Raw genomic sequence first — 13976 nt, 5'->3', positions numbered from 1 at the left:
GGGGGGGGGGGGGGGGGGTTACAAGGGTGATGCCTTGTTATGTGCCAGGAAGGTACCGCGGAAGCCGCTGTCTCCGCCTGAAAACAGGAATCATTTCAGCACAACACGACCACGGCAAGCCTCAGCAGGCAGTAGCGCCAAACAACTCCCACGGTAGATGAGTTTGGTTCATAAGCTAAAAGGCGAAGGCTAGCACTTAATATACACGGTGTGGGTCTGTACTATGAGGTCGTATGTGGTAGGCAGAAAGCTTCTCATTTCTGTCAGGCGGATCCTGAGAACGGTGCGCCTTTCTGCTCTGGGTAGCAGCCAAGAAACGTATTTTCGGAAGTGAATAGTAAAGAAAGGGGGCCATCGAAGGGATAAAGCAACCAGGTGCTCGCGCGCTGAAAGGCTGCATTGTTAATGCGGGTGTACGTTTGCTTCAAGCGATGAGGAACTTTGTTTGAAGGAACTTTGTTTCCTTTTTTCCGGCATGTGGCTCTTTAAACAAAAGGTTTGATTGACTACATATTATTTGGGGCGGCGCCAACGAAATGATCGCCTTGTGTTCCGGACTTGACAAATAATTTTGGGCGCTCAAAATTAGGCTTAAGAGTAGACGAACACATTTAGCAGTTTAAATTCACTCAGTGAATTTCCTTTATAATGAGAGCTATTTATTAGCATACAGTCGTACTTCAAGGCATACACCAGGCGCACATTTCGTACCGCTTGCCCACCATCAGTAATATGCCTGTGGACGTGGGATGCTGGTTAATATGCTTGAGAGGTATCTGTACTGGAAGAGGACAGTACGATTGCCGATTCCCTTTGGGTGCCACATGCTGATGCTAATTTTCGTTTAACAACGGAGAAAAACAATGTTGACACAGGCTGTTCTGTGACACGGGACCCTTAAGCTACAGATTAAAAAGCCACTCTGCTAATATTAATCAGTTCGGTCCAGTTAGTCACAAGCAGCGCCTCCGTGCTGATGACGTAATCTTGAATCAGTTTCAGCTATGTTCTCTGTGTGAGGCTATATTCACTGGAAGATGTTTATTTCATCAATGTGAGTTGCATTTATGCGCAGCTCCACAGGTGTAATATCGGTTCGCAGATGTGTATAATGCAACTTCCATCTCCAGCTCTCCTCAAGACCTCCCAATTGTCTTTCTCTCTCCAAGCAGAATCATCGGTATTGGCGTCATCTTCCTTAAAATGAGCCCGGTATTTGACCTAGCGTGTGTTGAAGTCAACATATGATTTCATCGACAGACTCCCCTGTGCCCTTAAATTGACCGGAAAGTGCACCAGCGTGCCTACTTGAGAGCTGTTTTTCTGAGTGCCTCACGTGTCGCAAAAAGCTTCTATTTTTGTAGGTCGAACATTATTATTCGATGCTCCAATGCAATACTAAGACTGTTTATTTGACTTCCCTTGTGTACAACGTTTCCAAATCTGCTGACCGGTTGAACATACTGCTTTAATGATGCTTTGATTTTATTTGATGAATTCTTCCACACGAGCTCTCTTCACTTGTCCAAAAACACATGAAGGTTGTTATATATTCCCATTCATATGGTACACCCGAGTTTGCGGATCGCGGATAGCGGATAGCAAACCTGCTCCCCTACTCTTCCTTGCGCGCCATTCGTTCGTTTACGGGGAGACGAAGCTTAAAAGCCCGCCTATCTTTAGAAACATTGGTATTTGTAGACTATCTTTAGACCTTTTCAGCGTTGCCGTTCTCATTGTATTATAGGTTACCGTTACAGGTTAGTGTGCAAATATTCAGCTCACCAGCGAACTTCTTCACTGTCTGATCTGCTCACCAGATTTGAGTGAATGCAGTGTCACACATTCGTAGCCTTTCATACCTGTCCGATAGCTCCATAGTTGTACGCGGCTGGGGCACCGGGGATGAACACTGGCGGCTGCAGAATGCCGGCCAAGATTTGGATGGTTGCCTCATATCCTCTGTAAATAGCATTAATGCGGGCTGTGTTGAAGCTCACGTTGACATTATGCCTGAATGTGTTCATCGTCTTCACACGCCGTGCAGCCAGGTAAGGAGCGGTGAAGCTCTCGGCGATATCCGGCACCTCCACTGTATTCATATAAAACACAAAAGTGCAAATCATTCAGGTATAGATTATGAACACAGATGTTTCAGAGCACATTGGAAAACGACACGACTAAGGATGGCATATTCGTTAAGAGCCAAATAAAGACAGCAGAGTTCTGACCACCGCAAACAAGTAACATTCATACAGCGCGTCCATAAATCCACATATTACACGCTAACGGACTCATTGGTATTCCGCTACAAAACACGGCCAGTGCTGGTATGGTCATTTTTAAATAAACTATGGCCTTACAGCGCTAAGAAAGGTTATTCGCTATCTGCAATTTTTTTTTTTTTTTTTGCGCATGCTGAAGAGCATGATTTTAGTCCCTTCCACCCCTGCCTTTGAAAGACCGCCAACAGTACAGGTGATACCGTGAGAATGTAGCCGTCCTATTAAGCCAACCCTTGCATAGGGCTCTTCCTGCCAACGTCAGCTACATTCGAAGGTGTACAATTCCTTTAAATTAATCTTCTCTTTTAACTCGTAGCTTAGTACTGGATTGTTGGCCCTTGACATGAAGCTGGAGGATTTCAATTAAAAAGCCCTGTGATAGCCCTAAATACTGTCATGTATCCACAGCTTAGGGATGCACTTACAAAGAATAATAACCTCTTCATGCTTGCAATCAATATGCCCGGTGTTTTCTTCAAACACACGACTGGCTGAAGCAAGTAAGAGTGCCGGCTGAGCTAGCGTAGCAATAACGACATGCATCTGTCCTGCCAGCAATCGAATTTTAGAGCACGTCCCCTCCTTGTCATACTCAAATTTACCGCAGATACGTGCTGAAAAATTCCGGGATATAACTCTGGCTAAAGTGATTACGACATAGGCAGGCACTGTTTCGATTTGTTTGGCATGCATTTTCTTGGTGGTTCTCACAAAGAAATAGCCATTTAGAATGTTAGAGCAACCGTAAGAGTCAAAGGAACAGTTTAGTTCATATACAATAACTTAGTACTCCACGTTAAACCGCTAGACGAAGAGACTTAGCAAGATATCCACGTGTAGCTTAGGCAGAGCAGAAGCACACCATTTGCTTTGGTAACTAACAAAATAGAAAAAAAAAATTCTTTTGCTCGGCCCTGATGACTGTGTGCGTGCTTTCAGGCCAAAATGAGTGCATTTTCTTTAGAGTCGACAAGAGCAGGCCAGTGAAGAAACATGTCTTTCATGGGTATTAAGGGTTTAGAAAGCGGAAATCACCATCAAAATATCGCTAGAGAGGCCATGAGGGAACCTGCAACTGTGAAGCATTACACATATTGTCACAGTCTTTTATATTTGTCTGCATTAAATGGGTAAATCGAGAGCCCTAAGAAGAACTGTTATAGTCGCTCGATTGTGAAACAAGGAAAAAGCTCTCACGAGAAGTAGGGTAGGAGTGCACATAACCTTGATGAGTCCAAAATCTGAACCAAATATTTTGTCATGTATTTTGACGCCTGGCTTAAAGTGTTATCGAAACTAATATGAGAAACAGGTAGGAGTCTAAACTACGAAACAAAAAAAACTGCCCATAAACACACACGTTCGCTAGCAGTTGAGTGGTTTGTGAAAAAAGAATGATAGTCTAACTCTGGTATGCCTGGATATACGCAGCGAAAAGCAGTTAATACCTGCAGTCTTCTGCGCCGTTCGCCAGCAGCTAAACGCTCCTTGACTTCCATATCGAGCGCGTCTAAGTTCACCGGCGTTCTGTAATTCGTTTACAGAAAAATAAAAGGCGCAGCATCTGCCAGTCGCGGAGCGCAAGAAGCGCTGCCCGGCGTCCTTAGAGCGCACTCGTTCCCGCTTGCTCTCATAGCTGACGGCCGACGGGTGACGTCACAGCCTTGACGTCACCGTAATTTAGTTACTTAACTATTTTTGTCTTCAGTACTTTCAAATTACGCGCCAATAACAGCGTCTGTTACTTTGGAATCCCGCTATCATCCACACGATAGACAATCGGAATTATGAAGAGCGTTTCTCGACGCGGGGCGTGGCACAGCGGTAAAGCGCTCGGCTGGGAATCCGAGAAATGGAGGTTCCGTTCCCGTATGGAGACTACTTTGTTTTAATGGAGAGGAGTCGCACACCTCTTAAGCGTTACTAACCAACGTCGCCAGACCTTAGCGAGGGGCTGCGCAGCTGGCCATGGCTGTGACGTAATGGCATACGGCATACAGCATACGGCATACGCGAAGCTCGGCTCCCCCCTCGTAGTGAAGCGTTTCGTTTCAAAACAAGCTTTAACGCGGTAGCGTTAAGGGCCCCTTGTCGCAGAAAAGTCGGTGTCATCGTCGGCGGCCGCCGTTCCACGTCGTCCGGCGTTAGCGAAAAATCCTAGAAGCATTATTAAATAAAAACGAGTAGGAAAAATGTCGAACTGCGGAATCGAACGTGGGCCTCCGGGGTGCGAGAAGAGCAAGTTACCCACTCCACTACTCCACCATGCGAGCTAGGTGGTTTGAAATGGACAAAGGCGCGTCGATTGATTACGGTGTTGTCTCAGAAATGTCCCTTAGAGAACTGTATTGCGGCGTATAATAATAATTATGTGCATGTAAATTACAGAAATACATAACACGCTGTTAACCGAGTGGCAAATTACTTTTCCGCTGTATTCCCTCTTCGCTTGGCGTGCACGTAGCGCCATCATGCGTGTGGCGCACGGAATAAGATAGACAGGGCATGGCCTCCGAGATCTTCATCGCGCCGACTCGGATCGGCAACCATGTTGCCGACGAACTACGACTGCAACTTGAGGCCCGCGCGTTTCGGCAAGGTGGCTGGCAGCGCTTCTACGTCCCAGAAGGATTAATAAATAAAAATGAGTATAGCAAGTTGCTCTATGTAGGAATTTGAAACAGAGCTACCCTTCTCAGTGCACGCCTCAGCCGCATTGTAAGCGAAGGAACGCTTGTACGCGCGAACTGGAGCCGAAAGGTTCTCTCGCAGAGGCCGCTAGGGAAAGCGATGACGTCACCGCTAGGGCACGAAGCGTCGGAACATGAGCTCGCTCTTGAGAGACGTCTAATGAAATCGGTTGCGTCTACCAGTGCCTGGCGCACTACGGTATCTCTTGTGCTATCGCGTTCCCTTCTTAAAGACGAAGCTTAAGCGTCCAAACTTTGGCCTCAAGACTATACCACAGCTGGTCTCGCAAGCAGATGCCCCATAATGCGCACAGCCTGTTACAAGGGGTTCATGCAAATCAGGTTGCGCCTAGCAAATCGTATAGCCTACTCTGTGCCTCGTCTCCTCTACAGGACTAGCTTACAAAACTTTTCGAAAGGCCAGACGCTAAGGAAAAGAGGTGAGGAACACTAACCCTACCTTTTTCGTCTTCTTGGGGTGATAGGTGAGAAAAGCGCCAAAGAGAGCTGCTTGGATTTTTCACTCCATGAACATGCTAGCTACATTATGATTCACACATATCAAGATGGTTTTGTCCATGCCTAGAAAAATGACGATAAGTACTCGGTGGATGCACGTAAACGGCCATGCAATCAGAAACTCCGCTTTTCGGCACTTACCGAATAAGTTTTCAAGCATTGACTCGGTGCCAACTGTTTCCGGGTAGGCCAGCATAAACCTCAGCTCCAAGGCCTTCTCGTAGATCATGCATAACAAGTTTCCATTGATCCACTCGGTTTCCTTCAGCTTGTCCACCAAGGCTTTAATCATATTGGCAGTCAGCTGCTTGAGGGAAGTGAGCGCAGAGGGCGTCAGATCTGTAGAACAGAAGACACGTTCACATAATGACATATATGTCAGGCATCCCGAGAAATGGAGGAGAAGTAGGGAGCAGCATAGCATCTTCATTTCTGCTTGTCTACTGATCATTAGGGGAGCTCAGTATAATATTCAATTTCACGTTTATTACAAGTAATAAAATAATACTCATTAATTCTAAGGGCGGCTGGAAAGATGCAAATCACTGCATAGTCATAATAATGAAGATGCATCTACCGTAATAAAAAATATTCGATGCAACATTAGAGACTATGCAGTTGCGCTATGGGAGTTTGATCAGTCTAAGAGCTGGAAACCGGAGAGCAGATGTGGCTTTTGAAGTTCTGTACCGCTGTTTAACAGAAAATAAAAAACGCAAGAAAGGAAAAAGTGAGAAAAACACACATTACAGCCTTGCATGATAGCCTGCCAGTAGTGACAGGAGGCGCTGATACCATAACCCCATTATAATCTCTTGACCGACCTATAGGCTAATTCAAAAGCAATAAAGAGTTATCCTTACTGTCCGATTACGAAGACAAAATATACCAATTTCACCAGTTACTTCTGCAGCTGCGGCACTGCTGCCTGTGGTAACAATAAAAAATGAAATATAATGGGACGCCCAATTGAAAAATCGACTTTCGCCTTGCGTTTATCCAGCATCGACGCGCAACTTTGCCCGCCCTGCGTCCAAGCGAGATGAACAAGGTTGGGCAGATGTTGGCATTTGTGATCATGATTATCCCTGCCGATCCTCATCAGCCGAGATAATTGCAAGATCGCAGGCCAACCTTGCAGATCATGTCCACCCTAGCAGCTCAAAACATTGCCTGAATGGTATTAGAATTTTGTCTATACAACACTGCCAACAAAACATGCATGCTCTGACTATTTTGCAAACCAAAAAAACGATACAGTGATACTTGCAACGAAGACGGCGCAAAAATGAAATCTACTCAAGAGGACACGACACAAAGAACGCTTTCATCAACGCATTTAACTGTCCAGCTAGTGAGATTCGTATATGTGGTCACATCACATGACAGGCTTAAGCGGCGCCAGCTATCTTCTACAGACTGAACTTTAACAAATATGTAGAGTTTTATCACCGCTTTGGTAGTGAAATGTAGCTATGGTCAGATACAGGTTGCAGTAAATAAAGAAGAAGATCTAAATAACTGCAAGTGACATTGGACCTGGCCTTTTTGTCTGTTTTCTGGAGAAAGATGTATAAGCCTTTCTCCAGAAAACAGCGTTCAACCGAGTACAAGGTTATCGAGGAATTGTCGATACACTGACCCGCTAGTTTTCTGTGGAATGCTTCAAGCAAAACTGCTGCTTTTACGCTCTAACTTTCGCCCACAGTGTTTCCTTCATTAAAGCTGAATACGTACTTGCATGTCATTAAATGCTTACCCAGTTTGCTAGCTAATGTTTTTGTATTATGTTCTCTGAATGCTGCAGAAATTATTGCTACACCCAGTCGGTCCGATATAACATTTTCTTTAAGACAAGGTGATCATATACCCCACTTCCAAGTCGCATATAAAAAGCCTTCTTCATGTTGCTTTTTTCAACCATGCCCACTTCCAAGACATACCAAGACAAGCCAACTTGTTTGGCGCAGGCATAAGTGCCGACAAACTGCCTAACAACCGGACTTCTTTCTTATTACCTATCCACGCGCTTTCGTCCCGCTTCCTCTTTTCCCCCACAATAACATTTTTTCACTAGGGGAGGGGGAGATTCCAGAATTCAGCCAAAGTGTCAAAGTCCGTGAAAGGCAGCCGGTGGGCATGACAATGTCACGGAATGCGTCCCACGGCAATGGCAGCACACTTAAGTGCAGTGAGGCGTAGCCATGAATCGCAGGGCGCCATTTTTCAATAAAAGCATCCCACTTAACGGCAGAATCGGGGGGTCCCGGCGCTTCAACGCGGTGGCCGGGCAGGCGTACTCAGATGCCACATTTACGCAGTACTTACACCAGCACGCGAAGTTGATGAGCAGGTAGTGCGTGTTGTTGAAAAGCTTGTGGAAGTTGCACGGGTTCAGGCTGACGATAACTCCCATGTCCGCTATTTCCATCTCGGTCGGTGTGGGCGTCGTGTCGGGCTCGAACCTTCGCTGCCTGGGCTTTTACTTATCTTCCTTTTTCCATTCTTGCTCAACGAGGTTCTTTATCCTCTGTCTCCACCTTCGAGGTCTCGTCTCTCTACTCACTCTCCCCGCTGCTGCCCTACACAACCTTTGTCCCGCTCTTGGTTTCGCAATTAATGCCTGTCCTCTTAATGGCGCTTTTAGCTCAGCAATAAGTTATTGAATTGAGCACGCTAACAGTTGGTTCTGTCTGTCAGGCACCTTCATTGAGCGCCAGGTTATGTCATCGCATGGAACTTCCCTGCAGCAACAAGGTCGCAACCAAAACCGCAATCCTAGTATTCAACTTAAGCATCTCAATGCATTCGATGCTTTGCTCAGAAGACACCTCTAAGTACAACTGAGTGTTGGTCTCGGTGAGCTGCTGCAGGCGCTTCACATTAGCAGTGGGAGAACCATTCTTCTTCTATGCGAGGTGGTTCCCATACAATGCTGTAGCTGATGCTGCTACTTGAGCCATTCCTGCAGCTCTCGCTCAAAGCACATAAGCCACTCCATGTGGGCCAGACCACCATCCACCTTGACTGCAAGTAACAAACTCTTCAGCAGCTCCCGCTTTTTTGTGCTTACACTCGGCCAACAGCCATTCCTCCGGGCTATGAATCTCTTTCGCATGCCTGGCCTTGGGTGTCTTCAGCTTCGTGCTCAACTCTTGGCTTGGGACTCGGCTTTTCGTTCCCATGCCCACGTGACCTTACACTTCCCTGTTCTTGTTGCACAGTTCGTCATTCTCATCCCGCGATGGAGCTGCGCGACGGAGCTGCTCGACAGCAGCCTCATGTGCCTGGATAAGCTGCAGCTTATCCTGATTCAGACGGATAAGATTGAGCCGCATATGCTTGTTCAAGCCGCTGCTTGGCCTCTTCAACTTCCGCCTTCTTACATGATAGCTTACTCACCTCATGGCTCTGGGTCTCAAAGGTCTCGGTAAGGCGGGCACGCAACTCCATGGCAGGTGGTTTCTCCTCACAGCGCCGCTCCAGAGCGTCCAAACTACGCCGGTGCTTCGCCCGCACTGCCTCCAGCTCCACCTGAGGCGCTTTGCTCAGTTCCTTAACTTTCACCTTGGAGGTATAGCGTTAGGATTATGGTCCTCGCGGTTCAGCCGCTGCGTCAACTGTGCGCACACTACATCCATGGTTTCAGCCTGCCCTTGGATCTGCGCTAGGTGATTCTCCACCTCCTGCCACTCGCGCTCCATGGTCTCCCGATGAGAGTGCTCCAGTGCCTTCTCTCGCGAACTCACCCGTTTGCACATCGGGGCCCATACCCGCTGTAGCTCCATCTCCAGCTGGTGCACCCACCACTGCAGATGTGCCTACTGCTCGTCATAAAGCTTCAGCTGGGCCTTGAAGCTCTTCTGTTGCTGAACCTTGCTTGGTTGCCCGTTCAACGCCCGCCTCAACTCCCTCACTTTAGCGGCATGGCATGCGAGATGCAGCGCTGACGCTCAGCCTATAGATCGCCCTCACGTTCGGCTAGCTGCCGCCGGAATTGGGCCTCTTGGTCGGGGCGCCGCTTGCGCCACTTGCCAGCCACCTCGACGTCGAAGCTCAAAGTGGCGGGTATCGAATTTGGGCTCCCGAGACGGACATGGCGCTGGACCTCGGTATCGAAGATTGCGTCCACAAAGGCTTCAATGGCGACCAGGGCCAAGGCGGTCTGTAGCGAACCCATCAGCGACTGTCGGGTGCGCTATGGAAGCTGAGGGAAGCTTTGCCCAGATTGCTGCCGGCGAGCACACAGACACTGGTATCGGGTTGCGGAGCTCGACCGTCGGTCCCGTTTGACGCACAGTGCTCTGCGGGGGTGAGCAGCATCCCGCCGCTGCCATCAAAATATTGCGGTGCAGGATGGCGCATAAGGAAGCACACATGCACCAGCACCGACAAGACGTGGACAAACCGGACTTATCTTTTTCTCATCGCCTATTCACGCGCTTGCCCCGCGCTTGCTGTTCTTCCCCACCGTAACAATATACACTACCCCAAGGTGCATCTAAAAAGTCATCTTATTGATCCTTGTTTACAGCAGCGCTCACCAGCACCATAAATGTGGGGCTCGGTTTAGCCAACGTATTTGGCGGAGAGAAATCAAGTGCCACGTTGGTCCTGCTGGCTAACTTTTTGAAGTTATGAGACACCTTATACCCCCTTTGATTTGACTTTCCTATGTTCAGGCGCAGCCGCCTTTTGACGGCATACATACGTCTTGAAGAGGGTTTCAGCAACTGCCGTGAGACCCGAGTAAGGTAAGCAAGCGGTAAAAGTTTACGTACCTGATAGTGAAAACAGCGAACCCTTCATTGCGGCTATGACTTACGAAGCATCAGTTCCAAGCAGTGTTAAGTATAATTGCTCTTTTAAGTCTTGCTGTGGGACGAGGCATAGGGAAGAGTTCTTTTTGTAGCGTGAAGCTACACCACCCGGATCAGAGTCGAGTTTCGCGTGATTCTTTGCCGCCCGTTTTGTGCATGCGCGAGAGCCGCCAATTTAGAAGCGACCAACCAGATTTCACATCCCTAATCAGCATTGAATTGATACTTAAAAATACGTTATTAGCCTGATGTTCCAGAGGGGAACCGAACATCCATCACTTTATCCCTAGCCCACCGCTTTATCACTGCCCTACGCCCTGGATCGTGGAACGCTCTTCGTAATTCCCCTGGTCTACAGTGAGACTGATAGCGGGATTCCGCCATTGATAGATACGGCGCCTTTCCATTCCTGCACACGAATTTTAGAACGCCGGTGAAATTTAATGCGTTTAATGAAATGCTGGTTGTGCTCAACAAATCGGAAAACAAATCGCTTCATTTTCCGGGAGGTAACAGTGAACGAAAGGCAGGCTTATTTCTACTCACATTAAACTTGCCACTAAAGTCGCCCAGTGGATCTGCTCCTTGCACCCTGTTGCATATTTATTGAAAATCGTTTAGGTTTACGACGACAAAATAGTAACAAAAATGAGGGCAAGGTCAATTTCTATCAATTTCAACATAAAAACTTCGCTCTGCCACCTTTGTGAAAATATTGTGCAAAATGAAGTCGCAAGAAACATACACGCTACTTGGCCAAGCCGTGGGCAGCCAACCACGGCGCTACTTTGGGCAATGTTTGGCTGCCTCAAAGTTCTGGGTCAACTTCGCGGATAGACAGCCAGGGCCACACTTTGAGCCATGCTTGGCTGCCGAGTACTGCGTACCAATTATATCCTTAGTATTTTTCATCAGCTGGCTGAAACAGTTTGGCCAACTATAAACACATGTAATTGACAGCCGACCAGGACCCAATGCAAGCCTTCATCGGCTGCCCAGACTACAGGCTGCCGAGCTTTTACCAGGAATTTATTGATGGTCGGTCGTCAGCCAATTTAATTTGGGCCGATATATTACCACCTTTTCTTTTCTACACTTTGGTTGCATATGCTAACAACATGAACCTTTCTTTCGTCTCCAATACCTGCTCCGTCTCCTTCGCAGTATATTAAAGCGAGGCAACAGAGCGATTTTTATATTACATTTTACGTTACGGTGTACTACTGTTCTATAGAATTGACAAGTGGATAACAATGGATATGATTTATTGACCTGAAGTGCATGAATTGGACAAACAAAAATACGGCAAGGAACCCAGATATACCGCAGTGACAGGCTGGTTTCCCTCTTTGTCCTCATACCACTCTGACCGCTTCATTTCAAAGAATCTATCACTGTCTCCGATCTCAAAGGCTTATATTGATATGTGGCATATCGGCAAGTGGTGTTTATCTTTCTGATAATATAGAATATTTAAAAACAGAATGAAGAAATATACCATAAAATCACGGGGAGTTATTAAGTACGTCAATGTCTCTAAATCTCTCACAAATTTCACTTCTTCATATTTTGCACAAGGTTTTTGATTGCACATTTAAGCATTCTTTCCTAATAAGGCTGGTTACTTGGAAGCTCCATAAAATGATCAATGTGGTTAAAAACAGTCGGCATAAAGAGAATGCTAATTAAATAAAAGGAACGGCTGCATAAGTGTCTAAACAAGAGTTATATAACTGAAAAATAAAGACTGAAAAAATATTGATTTTGTCTGACAGTGAGCAACAGGAAACTAAACTTACCAGGTAGAGCTAGGCCCCTGCAAGAACTTTGAGTTTGGCTGGAGAATCTGCGTCTTTTCTCAATAACATGACCACAATTTTAAGTGCCAATTTGGAAGAAGCCTTCCCTTCAATCGTCTGGCCTGGTAGAGATCATTTCGCTTCGTTGCTCCACAATCTGCCACTTTTTAAGCGCTAGCAGTATCGTCATCTTCTATCAGCTGCTTACCATTTCGCCTTATGTTGGTGCCAACTGAGATGAGAAGTCACTGCGTTCAGCCGTGTAAAGCATTTTACGTGGCTGACTATGTATACACGATCATACTGCTTAACAAAAAAATGCAACCAATAAAAATTTAAATAACATAATTAGTCCAACGGCCGCGGAATTCGCTATTTGGCGCTACACTTATACGTTCTTTACAGCTGCATGAATCATTAGAATACGCTTGTTATACTTACACGAGCTGACGTAGCGCTGGGAGACAGCCAAGGGCATCACATCGACGACGATGTCGTAGCACAAGCGCGGTACGCTGTCTGAGTCTCTGGGAAATCTTTTCAAAGCTTCCTCATGCATATATTTGCCGGAGGCAAGCGGGACAAGCCGATGAACAAGGCTCCAAGCGATGAGTAGCCGCGAGTCACTGCGCGCCATCCGCCTCTCGTCCAGCAGCAGCACCACAACTGCCACTGAGTTGTCTGGCATTTCAACTTTATTGAGCCCTGTGATTTTCTTGGATGTGGCCATTTCGATCAAGCGCACCCAGTCGTCTGGAACAGATGTGTTGATAGTCTTTTATTCGTAATATATAGTGGGGAGGCTTTCCTTAGCGCAATAGAAGAAATACTTTTCCGAAATCTATGTAGTAGCCACTCATAGCTAGATCGCAAACACGACCTCGCAGAAATGCACTCTGTCATTGATGTGCGATACCGCGGTAAATAAGTTGTGAGGGTGCTAGACTACGTAACCTAGAGAATTTGGCTCAATCGCGACCGTGGCTTGGTTGGAGATGAAGAGCAGGCGTATGCGTACTGTGCGACACTCTTGCATGGTATATACGCCCTGGTGCTCATAATCATTGGAATAGCACATCTTGCGTCTTTTGTAGCCGGAAACCCATGATTAATAATTTACAAAAGAAAAGTAGCTGCGTCAAGCCAAAACAATTAAAACCAATCTGAATAAAACCAGACCTGTGCAACATGAATGAAGTTCACGCACACAGTGATAATTGTCAAATCTGCGTGAGCGCAAGTGTGGCGAAAAGTCGGTTAACATTTAGAGACTCTCCCGGACTTGTATATTATACAGAAACTGTACATAATCTAGCTTAAATACACGGATATTCTTATTTGTCCTGAGATATATTTGTTTTGTTCCTGGAATGACACTGCAATAGTTATTCAGGCTGTTGAATTTCTAATTGCATGCCGATGGCACATGGGAGTTACAAAACTCTTGCGGCATTACACACAGCAGCCTTTACGTGTATACAAGAGGCATCGGCACATTACACACGCTTCTACATAATTGCTTTTGTGCACGTTATCGACGTACGGAAGCTACAGCTGCCCTCTATTTACACTCATGGACGCATGGCTTCTCCAGGTGCAGTGCCTTCGCACTTGCCACCCAGCCTCTTCGATGGGACTATCAACGAAACCCGAGCAATACGATTCGATGGAAGACAACTATTCTTCGGACAGGCGCGTGAAGGCCCTAGCAGCAATCTTTCACAATTGCTCGAGTTTCTATGTTCCCCTCTCTTAGAAAAGTTGCAATAAATTCTAATCTCTACCCAGCAACAGAGCTGAGAAGTTCCTCGCTCATAGGCTTCTTAAGAGGTTCCCATGACTAAATGTTAACAGCCGCCATAA

At 46.6% G+C, this 13976-nt stretch overlaps 1 protein-coding gene across 1 annotated transcript; it reads right to left on the bottom strand.

The window, feature by feature from the left end:
* Positions 1-1856: 1856 nt before the first annotated feature.
* Positions 1857-7910, bottom strand: LOC146181088 (neprilysin-11-like). The gene is made up of 3 exons (XM_084575705.1): positions 7823-7910; positions 5636-5833; positions 1857-2092 (listed from the first exon to the last, which is right to left on the bottom strand). Exons 1-3 carry the CDS (start codon positions 7908-7910, stop codon positions 1857-1859), a joined length of 522 nt encoding a protein of 173 aa, XP_084431831.1.
* Positions 7911-13976: the final 6066 nt, after the last annotated feature.

This window comes from Amblyomma maculatum, chromosome 8, assembly GCF_055883805.1.
Source record: "Amblyomma maculatum isolate TAMU_Amacu chromosome 8, ASM5588380v1, whole genome shotgun sequence".
Taxonomy (NCBI): Eukaryota; Metazoa; Arthropoda; class Arachnida; order Ixodida; family Ixodidae; genus Amblyomma; species Amblyomma maculatum.
Note: the sequence above shows the minus strand (reverse complement) of the source record. Positions and strands in the feature narration are given on the sequence as shown.

Coding starts and splice junctions, on each gene's coding strand:
- LOC146181088 (XM_084575705.1), bottom strand. CDS start 7,910: ATGGGAGTTATCGTCAGCCTGAACCCGTGCAACTTCCACAAGCTTTTC. Junction 5,834..7,822: donor CATCAACTTCGCGTGCTGGT/GTAAGTACTGCG, acceptor TCTGTTCTACAG/ATCTGACGCCCTCTGCGCTC. Junction 2,093..5,635: donor AATGCTTGAAAACTTATTCG/GTAAGTGCCGAA, acceptor ATATGAATACAG/TGGAGGTGCCGGATATCGCC.